A 16,783-nucleotide genomic window follows, 5' to 3' on the forward strand; every position below is an offset into this window, starting at 1 on the left:
TTGAAATAATCAGCAACTAATTTAGTAATCGATTAATCATAGAAGAATTAAATCATTTGTTTATTTGCATTTCATTAATGTTTTTCTAATATTGCTTTAAAAAATCTGAAATAACTTTTTTAGTCTGATTAATCATCAGAATAACCAATAGACTAATCGATTAATAAATAATTTGTCGGAGCCCTAACATAACCGTAACTTATCTGAAATTTCTACATTTTAAAGTGAAATAAGAGAAACGCAGCAGCAGTAAAACCTTTAAATCGAGTCTGTGCTTCAGCAGTCGGATCAAATAACAGAGCATTGCTCACTGAAGCCTGAAATTATTAATCGGCTTAATCATGATTAAGTGATTATTGAAATAATTGTCAGTTACTTAATTTGTTGATTAATTGTGAACTGAAGTAAGACAGACCCCAAAAAAGGCCATTTGCTGAAAGAACAACACAGTCAGAGCAGAAATTCAGCTAAAGCTGTACAAAAATTTGCATTTAAGTTAAAAAGATGTCGTACTAAAGATGTTCCTTACTGGTAGAGGAATTAAATCATTTGTTTATTTGCATTTCATGAATGTATTTCCAATATTATACAGAATAACCAACAGATTAATCGATTAGTGGATTGTCGCTAATGTAATCACAATTTCACTAAGTTTTAAAGAGAATTAAAAGCAACAAAGCAGTAATTAAACCTTTGAGCTCAACTAAGTCGAGCCTTTTCAAAGTGCATGTGTGCTTTGTGTCAACAGTGGGATCACATGGCGGAGCGTCGCTCACCTCTCTGACATGTGAAACCTGCAGAACGCGGCTGTTCTCCACGACGTTACCGACCCCTTCGGGTTCCCTGTCGATCATCGCGCCCAGCTTGTCTTTATTCTCCTCCATCAACACCAACTCCAAAGAAGAAACACAGAAGCTAAATTAGCTCCTCTGGTTTTTAATCCACAGGTAGGAAAGGTTCCCGCTCACCTCCCAGTCGTCTCCGGAGCCGCGCAGCGTCTGAAACATCTCTTCATCCTCCTCTTCTCTGTCCTCTATGAGAACGAACTCTTCTTCCTCGTGGTCTGCCTCCTCCTCCCCGTCCAGGAGACGCAGGTCTGGCCGGCGAAGCTGCAGGAAGGAGCGCAGCTCGTCGGAGCTGCAGGGAGAGCAGGATGAGTCAGGATTACTGGGATGACAAACAACAGCGACAGCTGCAGCAGAAAGGAGACGTTGCTGTGAGGAAGACAGCATTTAATATCAGGTCTGCTTTTCCTGAGCTTCTCTCTTATTCGAACGAGGAAAAAATAGCAAATCTGCATGTTAAAAAGTTAAAAATTCACCTGTTAACAAGTGGTGACTTTAAATGAGTTGGAATCATTCATTTACTTTAGTAAAAACAGCAGAGATGCAATGCAAACAAAAAAACAAAAAACAAAAAAAACAAAAAACAAAAAAACAAAAGCAGAACAAATAAATCTGACAAAATCTCTTTGTGTCAAAAGCAAAACATTTAAGTTTCTTTCAACATTAACCATCAGTTCTTATAGACCAGTTGCAGCGTGACTTCGCATGGATCCCAACCCCATTTCCTGCTGGAGGGCAAAAACTGCTAGCTAACGATGACTAGCATTGGTTTTAGCTGTTAAGTTACCAACAAAATGCGCTAAATCTTAAATGTACGCCTGATCTATAAAAGAAAAGGGACACAGAGCTTTGCTACAACACGTCACGAAAAAGTTTTAATTAGGAGAAAAAATAGTGAGGGAAGTAGTTCAGTTATGCTAGCTTGACTTTGACAACCTTATCATGTAGATGTGACGTGGAATTTGGTGTTTTCGGTTCAGTTACAAAACAATAAACATTCAACCCACACCAATCAGAAGGTGAGAGGTTAGCACTTATGCTAACCGAAAGTGAGAAATATTGAATAAAATTGAGGAAAAACCTTTATAAAAGTCAATATTTCTTAACATATTTTGTGTGTGGGTTTTGCTGTAGGTATTGTTTTTCATTTCTGTACCTTTCTTGTGTCAGAGCGAGCCACGTGTCCCTCCTGGGTAAAGTTTTAGCTGAACTCTTCTTCCCCGCAGGCGACTGAACCCGCAGTCGCACGAACATCAAACCCCCGAGACTTCCCGCCGACGGCCTTCGAGGAGCTGGAAGGCAAATAGACGTCCAGAGAAGAAGAAGCCAACATGAACCAACAGACGTAAAAGAGCAGATGGTTTTCCACCAGTAGTTAGACCCAGATGGAAAACAGTTATTTTTAACAATGATAAATTAAAATAGTAAACTTTTTTAAAGAAAGAGTGACACAAATCCTGGTCCAGTTGATTAGAATACACTAAACATTTCTAACTTTGGGATGATTTACACATCAGTATCCTATAAAAACCGAACCTATCCTTATAAAAAAAATCTAACCTATAAAAAAAAGCTGAGTTTATTGTTGAGCTTCGTGGTTTCAGTTTTTTAAAACGCCATGTCTTCCAGCCTCACCTTCAGTCTGACTCTTCTCTGACGACTTCTCCGTGTCTTCTGGTCCGCCGCAGCAGAAAGTGGCGGCGCTGCTCAGGACGGCCAGGCCGCCCACAGGCTCCTCGGTCAGCACCCTGAGCGAGCCGCCGTCCAGACCCCCGTCCACATCGTCCGTGTCTCTGCTGTCTGCCTCGTCCTGCTGGGGAACCTGGTTGGTGAGGCTCAGGGTGGGACTGGGCAGCAGCGACAGAGCCGCAGAAACCAGCGCCGGGGGGGAATCCTCCGGCTTTTTGCCTCCATGGCTCTTGGTGGATTTGAGCTTCTGGAATATGTTCTTTGCTTTTCCTCTCCTTCTGCAATGAAAACAACAAAATCAGCTATTTTAGCTTTTGTTTTTTAACTAAGGAGGCGCGTTATCAATTAATAACTGAATGTAAAGTTGGCTGAGCTTATCGATCAACCAGTTTTCTCTTGTAACAAGAAAATCATCCATCTTTTCATAACATAAATAACTAATTTTTTATAATATGCTGAATAAAAAGTAGTTAAATTAAAATATTATTTTATCAGGTGAATTATATGATTGTGTATTTGGGACATTGCAGATAGTAAAAAAAAGATTAATCTCAGATATTTTCTAGAATAAACAAAGAAATTTCTGAGTTTGAATAGTTGAAAATTAGCTAGAAAATGTTCTAGAAAAAGAGGAAATTTCTGAGTTTTAAAAGTCTAATTTTTTTTTACTTTTGAAACTCTTTTCTAACCCAATTCTTTTTTTCCATAAATATTTCCTAGATTAACTTAAACATTTCTGAGCTTTTTCTGGCAAATTTTAGATACTTGTAGCTAATAAAAATATCCTTGTTTTTGTCGGAAATTTACTCCCTTTTTCCATCTACAATAGCCCTATTACGCCGTTGTAGTATAAATATTGACCAAATAAACAGAAAGTTGTTGTTTTCTCACAATCAACCGGGAATCTCTTATGTTTTGAATAGAACAATAAAAGAGGAAAATAAACTATGTGAAATACTTAATTCCTCATGAACAGAGATACTCGTACAGAAATAGCCTGCAGTTGCTCTTGACCGAAGGTTAAAACTTCGCTAAATGAGGTGCATTAACTCACGACAGCTCTTAAAATAACCTGGCTTATTGGCATTATGGGGTTTTTCCCCCCCATAATGTTACTTAAGGAGTTTGTCAGGTGTTTATATTTCAAAACAGAACCCCATAACGTGCATTTTATATACGAAACCGGACTCTGGACCGTTTTTCTTTTGCTACATCGCCGCTGTTTTGTCAGACAGCCATACGCTGTCAGGATAGCATACATGCAGTCAGTACGCATGCCCGCGCATGCGCATTAAGAAGTCTGACCGTCAGCGTTGTCAGTTCAGCATACGCAACAAGTTATGACGAAAATAAGTCATTAAATTGTTTATAATATGACATAATGTGATAACTATATAGATATACATGCGTTGTCGTGGTTTCAAAGTGTATTTAAAGCAGGTCTGGCTGCAGCTGCAGTCAACTACAACACACGCCCGTGTAAAACTCATTAACCTACTTAACCGCTAAGTCAGGATGCCATATAACTGTTAATAACAAAGTGTATGATGATCTACGTCATGATCCTATGTTGCTGATTAAATAAAATCATATGGTAATGACAACGTATACATGTCTGAGCTATGACTATCTGACAATGTATGCTGATCTGACAGAACACCCGCCATCTTTGTGTCTCCGTAATTAAAAAGGGTGACCAGCTACGCCCTCTGCTGGATTGCAGCCAAACTACAACTCTTAAAGTACATGAAAACGTTTCTACACTGTGTTCCAAATTATTATGCAAGTGATATTTTCTCAGATTTTCCTAAATGGTCAATGCAAATGATGGTCAGTATAATTTTTAAGTCATGAACTATTACAAATTTTACTGAACAAACAAATGAGAACAGTATTTTTTTCAAAAATAAAAACTCAAAATGAACTGTTCCAAATTATTATGCACATTTTCTAAACATTTAATGGATTATAATGAACTGCAAACGGTCATTCTTCAAATGTGCAGCATTAAGTGGTCACAGGTACTAAAATCAAAAGTTATTTCAGTGTAAAACATCTTAACAGACAGAGTTACGTGTTAACGTAGGACCCTTCTTTATATCACCTGCACAGTTCTTGCATCCATTGAACTTGTGAGTTTGTGGATAGTTTCTGCTTGAATGTCTTTACAGAATGTCAGAAAACCTCCCAGAGCTGCTGTTTGATATGAACTGCATCCCACCTTCAGATCTTCTGCTGGAGGAAACTCCAGAGGTTCTCAATAGGTCAGAGGAGGATGGTGACCACACCAGGAGTTTTATGCCCATAGTAGCCAATGACACAGTAATATTAATTGCAGCATGAGATGGTGCATTGTAATGCATGAATATGATTTTGCTACTGAAGGTATGGCTCTTCTTTTTGAACCATGAAAGAAAGTGATCAATCAGAAAGTCCATATACTTTCCTGAGGTCATTTTCACACCTTAAGGGACTCTGAAGGGGTCAACCTGCTCTCTCCCCATCGGCCCACAGCATGACTCCACCACCTCCTTGCTGACGTCACAGCCGGGTTGGGACGTGGTGGCCGTCCACCACCCATCCACTACTGTGTCCATCTGGACCATCCAGGGTTGCAGAGCAGTCATCAGTGAACAAGTCTGTTTAAAAATTAATCTTCATGTACGGCTGGGCCCACTGGGACCGTTTCTGTTTGTGAGCCTGGTTAAGGGAGGCTGAAGTCGGTTCATGCACAACAAGCCTCTGGAGGATCCGACACCTTGAGGTTCCACCAGCAGCTTCAAATAACCGTTTGCTGCTTTGTAAGGGCATTTTAGCAGCTGCTCTCTTAATCTGATGAATTTGTCTAACAGAAATCTTCCTCATTATGCCTTTATCTGCACAAACCCATCTTTGTTCTGAATCAGCCACAAATCTCTTCACAATATGATAACGCTTCAGTTTTCGTTAAATATCTAATGTTTTCATACCTTGTCATATGGCACTACACTGATGATTTTCATCAGCAGAGATCCTTTCTCTTTCCAAGATTTCTTGAAACCTGTGGCCTGCTTAATAATGTGGAACATCTTTCTTAAGTAAATTTCCTTTACTTGAGCTCACCTGACAAACTAATCAACCCAGGTCTCTGAAATTAATCACACTGATTCAGAGTCCTGAGACGCAACACCATCTATAAATTTAATAGCACAACAAAAAATTTAATCTTTATGACACTTAAATCCAATGTGCATAATAATGTGGAAAATGGTGTAGTTGGTCGAATGGAACTAGTTTTAATCTAATAAGCCATTAATCAACCTAACTGGACCGTTTATCTCGTTTGTGAAACAGCACTGACCTTTGCTGGGAGGCGCTGAAGTGAATGTGTGAAACATCAGAGAAGAAAGAGACGGACGCCAAACTGTCAACAGCGCAAGACAGAAGGTAATCCTCGAAGCCGTGCTCCGTCACCAGCGGATGGGTTTTGGATGGGTCGAAGAAGATTTTAGTGGGCGTCACCACCAGGATACCAGAAACCACACCCTGGCAGAGACAGACGGAGACGGGATTTCAGACGTCCACAGAGCTGAAATCAGAGTTTATATGTTGTCGTTCCTCACCTTTCCGTCGGTGATGTAACGGCAGAACAGTTTGAGATACAACATGGCGGCCGGGCGCTCGCCCTGGCAGCACTCCGGAGGGAGAGCCAGAAGGCAGAGGTGCCCATCTGGCAGCGGCACCGCCTCCACATCCTGCCAGCAGCACAGTCACATGAACAGGCTTATTTTACAGCCTGGATTAAACTAAAACAAGATGATCTTTTTGATCTTAAGATAGAAGAACCTGGTATTTTCCATTGATTCATAGCTTATGTATAGGGCAGACACAAGCCTTTTGGGGCCCCACATGCCAACATTCCTAAGCTACTCTTTGTGGTAACATAACACACATCATTAGCGTCATTTGTTATTAGCTTACATCACACCAGTATTATTATGGCTGTTGATTTTAACCTTACAGGAGAAGCAAACTAAAAAAAAGGTTTTGAAATGAGAGTGGTGTTTAAGTGAGCCATATTATTTTAATTATCTGAAAGTAACACCAGCTGATAAAAACTAAATTTACAGTAAACAAGTTTAAAAGTTTGATGTCTTATATTTCCCTCAACAGTGGCAGCAGTCAACAGCAGGAAGAGATTAACCTATTATTTGTGTAACAACTGTAAACAAATAATATAGAAATAATTTTTCCATGAGTAATTGCATTTAATTTGTATTATTCAATGTTATATATGCCTTGGACCGGCTCTGCTTGTGTAAGTTAGTTAACCAAAATGACACCTTGGATTAAAGGACTTTATGATTCTTCTAACTACAATAAAACAATACTGATCTCTGAAAGGCTTCTACTCTGAATTTACCCATATCTACAGTCAGAACAGTAATTAAAGCATTGAAAACAGCACGATCTGTGACAAACAAGACAGGAACCCGTATTTACCATAACACACAATATGGAGGACGATAAGGAGGGTAAAAAAAATCTCCAAAAAGAAGCGCAGCACATTATTTATCGGGAATAAAAAACTACATCCAGCTCAGGTGCCGACGCTGTAAAGTAACCAGTTAAAGTGACAGCAGTAATACCTCCAAACCCGAACCTACTTCTGGCAGGTATCCCAGCCTGTAAACACTCCTTCAGCCAAGAGTCCTTCAGGATTTATTACGGATGGTGTTAGAGCCTCTAAGTGTCCCTTCAGAGCAGTCTGCATGCTTTCCAAAATGTTTACTTCACGTGTCTAAAATGTAAAATCAAATAACTACTCTTCAAGTAGTTATTTATAAATCCTGATAAGTTTATAGGCCCAGAAAATGACTACCTTTGCTTTTCTCAGATTTCTTTTGCTTTGTATTGGGATTAATTATGTTAGTTTTCAAATAACAAGGCAGACATGATGCACCATCACAAGTGGGGCTGCAACTAACAGTTATTTCAGTAGTTAATTATTCTGACGATTAATCCAACTAATAGATTCAGCCCTAATCAGAAGTAAATAAATCTCTGACATAAGGAAACAGGTGCATTGGTTGCTAATAAACAATCTCTGCGTGCTAACTACTTCTTTCTAAAAGGCTACAACTTGTAGACACTTCTCAGCAAAATGCAGAACATGCAGCAAATATTCCACTTACAAGAAGTTTGTCATATTCAGCCTCTGGAGAGGGGGACGGAGTCTGAGCTGGGAGCGAATCCAAACAGTCCTGTTCTGCATCTGCCTCCGGTTTCTCCTTCGACCTGCAGTCCAGTTCAAGCTGAGAGGATTTCCCACTGACAGAGGCGTCCTTTCTCTTCGAGACCAGCTGCTTCAGAAAGGAAGCCATGATAAGATTAACTCTGACTTTGACATGGACACACGGTGAACCGCGAAGACAGGAGGGATCACTTCCTCTTTTGGCATTTCCCCTCCTCTCTGTGTTTGTAGTCATATCTGAGCTACAGGAGAGAGATGAGGGCTGTAAATGTAAAGTGGCTGTTTTATCTGCGATGCTCCAAAATATCACATTAAAGGTCACATATTATGCTGTCTTGAACAGGTTGGGATAGACCTATACAAAACTTATCCTAAGCTGAAATGAAATGTTCATTACATTTTTTTTACAAAATTATTCTTGGATAATTAAATTTTAGTCTGCACATTTCTGCCTAATGTTTCTTGTCATTTTAATTCTAAATAAGCTTCGGCTGGCCACGCCCCCCTAGTTTACTCTCCCAGTGAAAATGGCTCTGATTTGAAAAGCAGAGGTGGAGCCTCCTGTATGGAGCTAAATTGGAGCGATAAATTTGTAAAAAAAAAAATAAAAAATTGAAACTGAAACTGAAAATGAAAAATGTTTTGAAACAGAAAATAACAAATTTGAAACTGGAAAAAAAGTCCAACTCTACTTTTCAGATTCAAAAGATGTTTTTTTTTCAGTTTCAATATAAATTTCTGTTAAGTTTTTCTTTGATTAATTTTTTTTTCTTCTTTTCCTTATGGCCCCAATTTAGCTCCATACTCCTGCACAACTTACAAGAATGCAGCAAATAGTTTCTGATTGGAAAGTCAACAACAAAGCACTTGTCTTTTTGTAAAACCAGCTGACCAAATGTCCTTGAACTCCTAGGTAACAGGCAGAACTCTGCTGGGGTTGCCAGGCAACGGGCAGAATTCTGCTGGGGTTGCCGGGCAACAGGCTGGGCTTCCCTGGGGTTACCAGGTCACAGCTCAGTGCCTGCTGATTTGTGATGTTACATTTGAGAAGTTTTTGAAACGTTCGTTTTCAAATCACCAAAAACCAATTTATTGCCAAAAAACAGGTGGGTGGGTTTTTTAATCGCCTGGTTTGTTTTTAGAAGCAGTAGAATCCCAAATGGAAGCACAAAAATGTGCAAAATGTGAACTTTGCATAATAGATACCCTTTAAAATAATATTAGCTTTTATTTATAAGTTGAATCTTTTGAGTTAGGCATGGAAACTATAAGGGAGTAACTTCCTGCTGAGTATTTTAGTCATGAGCGGGGGAAGTGCTAGTTTGCATTACAAATCGACACAAGCCACATTTCTGCTGACATTAGATGCTAACAGCTGGCTCATACCTCTTTTATTACGTTGGTATCAGAGCTGAGTTGTGTTGAAGTTTTGCTCTTGTCCCCTGAGGATCCATCGCTGCTGTTGAACGTAGACGAAACGCTGAACACCGTGTCCCCGGGGAGACCCTGCAACCAGCAGCAACAAAATGGTTTCCGGTCTGTTTTTATCACCTAACGTTCAAACACTTCACATGTTCCTCTTTGCTAATGCAATAAATAACAGTTTGTTTTCAGTTGAAAGACAATAAAAGTCATGCTTATGTCATTAATCATCACAATTCATTGTCTGACGTGTTCTGCAATTCACTGGTGCTGGGAGGCAAATAAAAAGAAAATGTAAAACATCTGCAGGTGGTTTAAATACGGCGGTCAGTTAGCGTCACTCAGTGTCTAACTGCTGCAGTGAATCAGTTTTCTATTCCCTGACAAGTTAAAATGGAAAGTTACCGCCCTGCAGCACTTAGACCTCTCATGACATATCTCCGTTCAACATACACTTCAGTGGTAAATAATTAATAATAAGAGCATTCATGAGCAACGCAAAGTGCCTGCAAATTATTCTCCAAAAGCATTTAGCTTTAAACGATAAAACGCACTGCAAAAACACAAAATTTACGGAGTGTTTTGGTCCAGTTTCTAGAGCAAATATTTTAGTACACTTGAAATAAGATAAAACTAACTTACAAGTAACTTTTCAGCAAGAAACCTGAGGTTATTTTAAGGTAACAATTCCTTAATGTTGATGAAAAGGTTCTAGTAATAAGTGAAATAATCTGCTAGTGAAAATGTTTAACTTATAATAGCAGACTTTTAAACTCAGTGTGATTTAAGTGTTTTTGTAGTTTTTAAATGAAGCCTTTTTTAGCATATGTCAAAGTAATTTGTATTTCTATAAGATGGGAAAAATGTCTTGTTCTATTGGCAGATTCCACTTATAACTAGAACTTTTTCTGCAATTTTAATTAGTTATGTAATTAAAGCAAGCTCCTATATCTTGCTATATAGGAGCAAGATATAGCTCAGATTTTCAGATGTTTCAGATTTTACTGCTATAGAGGTTCAAAGAACAAAATATAATGTTTTACGGCTCTAATAACTATTTATTCTATTTCTAAATGTGTGAGAACATGAGGTTTGTCACACCAGACATAAAAAATCTATCCAAGCTTCCTGTTTTTAACTCATAAATACAATATAAGTACATCCTAAAAGTTAAACTGATAGGTACCTTTGAGTAAAAGCCTGAAAGTGCGTTCCTTCGATTGTATTTACTGAAGAAGTTCTTAAACAGACTCGTTTTTCCCATGGTGTCGCAGAACTGCTGGACCTGAATCGTAACTCTGAACCTTGGACACGTCCTATGCAACACTTACAGGCCCATAAAACTCAAGACGCATTTCAAAACCAAAAGTCCTGTTCCTAGCAACCACACAGAGATGTTACATAAATGACCCAGTTATCAGTTGGCTCATCTGTTTCAGTAGAGGAGCTGCTGTAACAACCACTGGATGTGATAAAGAACAGACTCACAGTGCTGCCATCTGCTGGTAAACCAACGCGCTCCGCAGTCACTACGGCGTTGCTTAGCTCCCACGCCGTTCCTGTGAGGGAAAAAGTTAAGCTTGTTTTAATTTTTAAAGGCACTCTGGGTAAAAACTGTGCTTAGGACACAAAGCTGAATGGAAGAGGATAAGGTCCACTAAAAAAAAGAAATTCTAACTTTATTCTGGATAAAGAAAAAAGGCAGATTACTGAGATTAAAATCAGAATTTGAGAAAAATATCAGTACTGACAAAGTCAAAATTTTGATAAAGTCAAAATTCTGAAAAAAAGTCTAAATTCTCAGAAAGATTTCAAAATTCTGAAAAAAAAAAATCAAAATTCCAGGAAAGAGGTCAAAATTCTGAAAATAAAATAAAAATAAATTCTGAGTTTATTGTTGTGTACAGTGACAAACAAATTAAAATCTGATTTAAAATCAGAATTACTCTGTTTTCAGTGGCCCTGTTCCTCTCCGTGAAGCTGAAACCAGGATCTAAATAATATTCAAATTTTAATTAATCTGAATTCAGTTTGTTTAATGTCGTCTCAAAGCACTTTCAGAAAAATAATAATAATAATCTCAGTTCAGTCCAACACACATTCCAACTAACCTCAGTTATCAACCCAAACAGTTGATGCCCAGCTAATTATTCAAAGTAGTTTAAAGGAATTTGAAGTAAATTTGAAATCATGCGGCCCAGCAGCACCTTGCAGGTAGTACTGCCTCAGCTTTGGGTTCCTGATGTGGGGGACATGGTCAAGGGGTCGGCCCACGGCGACGGGGTCGTTGCTATGCGCAGCGCCGGCCGCAGCGTTCTGCATGATGTGGGATTGAGGTCGATTCTCCCAGGGAGGCTTCGCGAACCGTGGAGGCTGAGAAACACCAGCAGGCAGCTTGGATCCTAACCTGAGACACGCAGACACACAAACTGATCTACTACCAATGTAAACTGATCTATTACCAATAAAAACTGATCTATTACCAATAAAAACTGATCTACTACCAATGTAAACTGATCTATTACCAATAAAAACTGATCTATTACCAATAAAAACTGATCTATTACCAATAAAAACTGATCTACTACCAATGTAAACTGATTTATTACCAATATAAACTGATTTATTACCAATGTAACAGTTCAACACCTGAGCAATGTGCCACACTACTAGTTTGCATTCATAAAACTCCATTGTGGAAATTTACACTATGAATACTTTCCTCTGATCCACATTGGACTACTTTTAGGTTTTGGTCCAAGTTTTAAACTTAATTTTCTGAGGGGATTAGGATGAAAATGAGTTTTCTGTTTCATGAAGGAAATTATTAAGGGAATTTAAAGAAAACTGGACAATTTATTTTGCACACCTGAACATGAAAAAGTGGAGAATGCAAAAAAAGAGAAGAATGTTTGATAAATGTCAAGATAACAAATTTTCCTGGACGACAAATTGTTCCAGAAGAAACCAAATCCTGTTCTTATAACTGAAAATAAACTTGAAGCTAAACTAGACGTTGTTTTTTTTAAATGCAGCAACATTGGAAAATAATTTATAAGATTTGGATGCTATTTTCTTTTTTGATAAATAGCATCAAAAAAGAACAAAGATTGGACAATATTTGCTGGATTTCATGTATCTTTTCGTTTGTCGACTTCTTTTTCACAGATTTTATTTTGAGGCGCAGCTTCAAGGATTTCGGACTTGGAGAGCCAAAGTGTGAGCAGCGCAGCATCCGCAGTCGGCTGTGGGTTATTTATAGTGGAGTGGGAGTCGTCGAACACTTCCTGCCAAGATGGGCTCCTCTCACCCACATGGTGCTGCCATGGCGGCCCAGAGCAGCCGCCCCCCACCGTCCTCAAATCTAACAAAACTGGTGTCAGGTGTTTGTACAGCAAATTTCTTTGTTTGTGCTGCTGTTATTTTAAAGATATTACTAAAAAGGTTTCCATAAGTTACCAAATATCTTCAAAGCAAACGCAGCACGAACAAAAACATTTACCACTCCAACACTTGACACTGATTTTGTTAGAGTGGATAATGTGGGTGGGGCTGGTTGACCTGTTGACCTTTAAACTTTCATTAATAACTTCAAAGAAAAAGCAGCTCAAGCAAAAATGTTTGCTGCACAAACATAATTGAGTTGATTGGCATCAATTTTGTTAGATTTGGGTAATGTGGGCAAGGCTGGTTGACCTTTCATGACCTCTGGAAACTTTTATTAATATCTTATAAATTATAGCGGCACAAATAAAAAAATTTGCAGCACAAATGTTTGATGCCAGTTTTGCTGGATTTGAAGAAGGTATGAGCCAGTCAGGATGTTTAGATACCTGCTCTTCACGTTGCAGAAGTAGCCGCTCCTGGTTTTATCCGCCTGAGGTCTGAGGTTGACGGCTCCTAACGTCTCCGGCCGTCTCACTGATTGAGCCATTTCTGTTTTTCTGGTCTGGTGCAGGAGCTCAGCTGGCGTCCTTCCTCCTTTTGTTCCCCATGCTAACTGGTTAGCCCCTTTTACTGCACCTGCAGGAGACGGAAAAATCATACAATGTGAGCTGATTTTTACCTGCATTCACCAGGCAGGAGGACGTGAGCCAGACGCTCGTCAGAATAACGGAGGCAGCCGTTCAGTTCAGCAAAACTGCCAATCATCCCATGTCATTAGTTCATAAGCCTGGCAATCAATGTGAGCCTGAAACCCCAGGCCGCCAGGCGAAGTGCTGTGAAAACCAACCTGCTCCCTTCTTTGAACCATGATTAAACTATTTTATGGGTCTGGTTGCTGCAAGAATCAAGAAATGAGTTCAGTAGAACCTGTGTGACAACATGAATAGGCAAAGAAGCAACACATCATGTCCTGATCTAAATAACAACATTGCTCTTTTATTAACCCTTCATCAATGTGTTTGTCAGCATTTCACTGAGCAGCAGCTCCTATAATGAGCTCAGTTGCTCCACCAGGTGTTTGCTAATTACTGCTGGCTAGTCTGAAGGAGCTGAGTGGGGGAGGAGTTTCATCCTTGAAGGCGGGGCTAGGTCCACCCAGGCGTTTTGCATAGTCGAATGGTTGCCATGGAGATTAAAGGATTCCACAAACGTGCATGAAAAAAAAATCAAAGCAGCACTCCATGTTTGTTTTTGATGAGGGACAAACATTATAACACGATGTAAAGCTCAAAAAGATCATTTTACATAATACTTCCTCTTTAAATCTTTCCTTTTTCAGACAGTTGAGTTCAGTTATTCTGATGTATCTCTGTAATTACGCTGCCATAGGCTGAGCCTACTGGAGGTCAAACTGAACACTTACTCTCACTTTCTTCTTCTTCTGCTCTACAATTTGTATTATTTGCTGTTATTTGAACTGCCAGTGTTTTGCTTCCTTTGCTCTTTAGAAGCTACATCAGGTCTGGCGTTCGGTTTGGCTGTGGTTCTTCTGCTTTTAACTTTTTACTCTTCATGAACACAGAAAATAATCCAACTTGGCCGCTTGTTCTGGTTCTGCTGGAGGTTTCTTCATGTTAAAGGGAGTTTTTCTCTCCACTCTTGCCACGTGCATGCTCAGTATGCTTGAACACTGCAAGTTAATAACTTAGATAGAAAACAAAACTTTGTAAACTACTTTGAATAATAAATATCTAGGATCAATTGGAATGAATGTAAGATTGAATATAAATGATTTGTTTTTGTAAGATGCCCTTTAAATGACCTTTGTTGTGAATTTAATTGAATCGAATTGATGACAAACAATTTCCCTTTAAGCCTGGAAATGGTAGAAAGCTTTTTCTGAGGGTTTGGATCTCCAATCAATCACAGTGAGCGCCGTTATCCACAAACCGAGAAAACATGGAACAGTTGGGAAACTTCCCAGGATTAGCTGACAAACCAAAGTTACTCAAATAAATCACAGTCAATAATCAACAAATCACCCAGAGTCTGGATAATTTGTTACAATCTCTATCAGAAAATCAAGAGAGAAAATGTCTAACCAGTAAGTTGAGAGCTTTTCAGCAGGAAAATGATCCAAAGCACCAGAAAATCCACGTTTGAATGGCTTAAACACTAAAATGAAGGTTTTGTAAGAGCCTGGAGGCTTATTATTAATCTGACTGGAAACATGTGACAGGACCTTAAATGCTACAAAGTGGCTGAATTAAAACATTTCTGCAACATTACTCAACCATTTTAGTTTGCTAGCTAAATTTATGAATCACGTTTTGCAATCCTTTATTTAATCTGCAACATTCACCAATCAGGCACAAAGCTTTTGAATAAGTGAAGGGAAGTAAATATTGATAATTGGTCCAGTTTTACTTATCGGACCGATAAAAACTGACTAACATTGGCTAATATAGGTGCTAAAACAAAGATATCATGCATGTCTGTGGAGCTACAGAAAACAATTATTTTATTCTGACAATTAATCAGATAAAGAAATTGCCACATTCAGCAGATTTTTTTGCTAGCCACTTTAGCTTATTTTATATAATATTAGAAATACAATAAAATGCAAATAATAAAGCCATTCAATTCCTTTTGTATATTAGAAAAAAAAAACATTTTCTTGCCTAAAATGCAATAGCATAGCATTCTTTTAGTTAATGCCTGATTATTTATAGCAAAGACAGCTCTCTCTTCTTGACTTAGCATCACTACATTTGAGCTGATGCATTGATAATTGGATAGCAAAATGCACCTGAAAGAAGACTATTTATTTTACATAATCTGAACCAAGTGAAGCTAAAACTGCCACGTTAGCAGTTCTGGGTAGAACATAGGGTTTTTCATCTTAAATGCAAAATGTTTATATTTGTGTTGTTCTTTCAGAAAAACTCCCTTTTTTGAGTCTCTATACTCCAGTTAATGATTAATTGACTAGTAATTAGCTGAGGATTATTTTTATCACAATTAATTTGATTAACTGTTATATGACCGAGTCACTTCATTGGGGAACATGTAAGAAAAGTAATTCTGCAGAGACAGTGGTGCAAAAAACATATATATGCTATATGACGCTTAGGGGCGCCACTAGTGCGGGCGCCAGATGATGGAAAAATATTTGTAGTCTGCATTTTACAGCTGCTCATACTTTGAACATATAATTACCTATAATGTATCTCAATACACTTCAGAAGGTACTTAGCTGCATTACTGCAAAGGTACAGTCATACCTCCAATTTTAGCACTTCTAAAGCACAACAATTAGCTTAACTGCTAACTTGGCCTTCAAATTCCTCAGATATCATGAAAGTCTAGAATGTGGGGGATTTGCTGCCTAAACCAGTCCGGTGTAGGAGGCCCTACTTCATAACTTAAACATCAACACACCCTCAGGGGTCAAGTGGAGCTAATGGATGGGTCATTGTTGTTTTGGCAGCCAAACAGCACCAACATTATTCGGCCATAAGCCTAATCGTCGAATATGTTTCAAATAATATAGTTCAGTTAAATAAGAGCCAAAAATAACAATATAATAAACATTAGATTGCAGCCCTCATTTGGTATTCCGGGCTCACATCCCTCTGTGTGGTGGTTTATTAGCAACAGAGAGTAACCAAAACACACTTAGTGATTTCCCTCCATTCTTCAGTCATACTGTTGAGGTCATGCAAGAACTTGTTTCCTGTAAAAGCTGGTGTTAACATGATCGCTGTGGAGGAAGTCAGAAATTCAGACGACATCACACAGAATGGTCTAGACAGCAGCTACTGCAGAAGCAAGCGACACCCAGCAGCGAGCAGAATGAAAACAAACGGGAAACAGAGAGGGGAACGTGAGCTGCATCTCTACAGACCTGAGTCCAGCCCGAGGACGGGGATGAGCGGCTGTCACATGAGCGCACCTTCATGTTGCAGGGTTATGATATCACTGCAGATAACAGAAACAAGTTGAGGCTCCTCCCTGTCAGGACAGGAGCGCCGACTCCGCCATTTGTCAAGATAGTTCCCCTCCCCTTCTAGACACGCGGAATAAAGTAGATGGGAGTGATACATCTTGTAGATTCAAACATCTTTGAAAAGAAAGTATGAAAGAAAACAATATTATGGTTATTTTTACACTAAATGTTTCAACACAATTTGATTATCGTAATTTC

At 38.8% G+C, this 16,783-nt stretch overlaps 1 protein-coding gene and 1 long non-coding RNA gene across 3 annotated transcripts in view; one reads left to right on the forward strand and one right to left on the reverse strand.

The window, feature by feature from the left end:
• The window catches only part of LOC106926199 (oxidation resistance protein 1A), a 20,846-nt gene extending 4,242 nt beyond the window's left edge, over positions 1 to 16,604 (reverse strand). The window contains exons 1-12 of one of the 2 annotated variants that reach the window (XM_015000977.2): positions 16,484 to 16,604; positions 13,023 to 13,212; positions 11,397 to 11,596; positions 10,678 to 10,748; positions 9,154 to 9,273; positions 7,709 to 7,876; positions 6,137 to 6,268; positions 5,875 to 6,059; positions 2,481 to 2,812; positions 2,002 to 2,137; positions 969 to 1,137; positions 777 to 893 (exon numbers count right to left, since the gene is read on the reverse strand). In XM_015000977.2, the coding sequence (XP_014856463.2) occupies positions 777 to 893; positions 969 to 1,137; positions 2,002 to 2,137; positions 2,481 to 2,812; positions 5,875 to 6,059; positions 6,137 to 6,268; positions 7,709 to 7,876; positions 9,154 to 9,273; positions 10,678 to 10,748; positions 11,397 to 11,596; positions 13,023 to 13,123 (1,731 nt within the window). In that variant the 5' untranslated portion in view covers positions 13,124 to 13,212; positions 16,484 to 16,604. Of the gene's footprint in view, positions 1 to 776; positions 894 to 968; positions 1,138 to 2,001; positions 2,138 to 2,480; positions 2,813 to 5,874; positions 6,060 to 6,136; positions 6,269 to 7,708; positions 7,880 to 9,153; positions 9,274 to 10,677; positions 10,749 to 11,396; positions 11,597 to 13,022; positions 13,213 to 16,483 lie in introns of both variants that reach the window. The other variant, XM_015000968.2, reaches the window with a different exon arrangement.
• LOC148152854 (uncharacterized) lies at positions 1,137 to 2,300 on the forward strand. Its single transcript, XR_015761931.1, has 2 exons — positions 1,137 to 1,242; positions 2,072 to 2,300. It is a non-coding gene; the product is annotated as an uncharacterized LOC148152854 (long non-coding RNA).
• Positions 16,605 to 16,783: the final 179 nt, after the last annotated feature.

This window comes from Poecilia mexicana, unplaced genomic scaffold, assembly GCF_051168715.1.
Source record: "Poecilia mexicana isolate PSO_F unplaced genomic scaffold, ASM5116871v1 scaffold_22, whole genome shotgun sequence".
Lineage (NCBI taxonomy): Eukaryota > Metazoa > Chordata > Actinopteri > Cyprinodontiformes > Poeciliidae > Poecilia > Poecilia mexicana.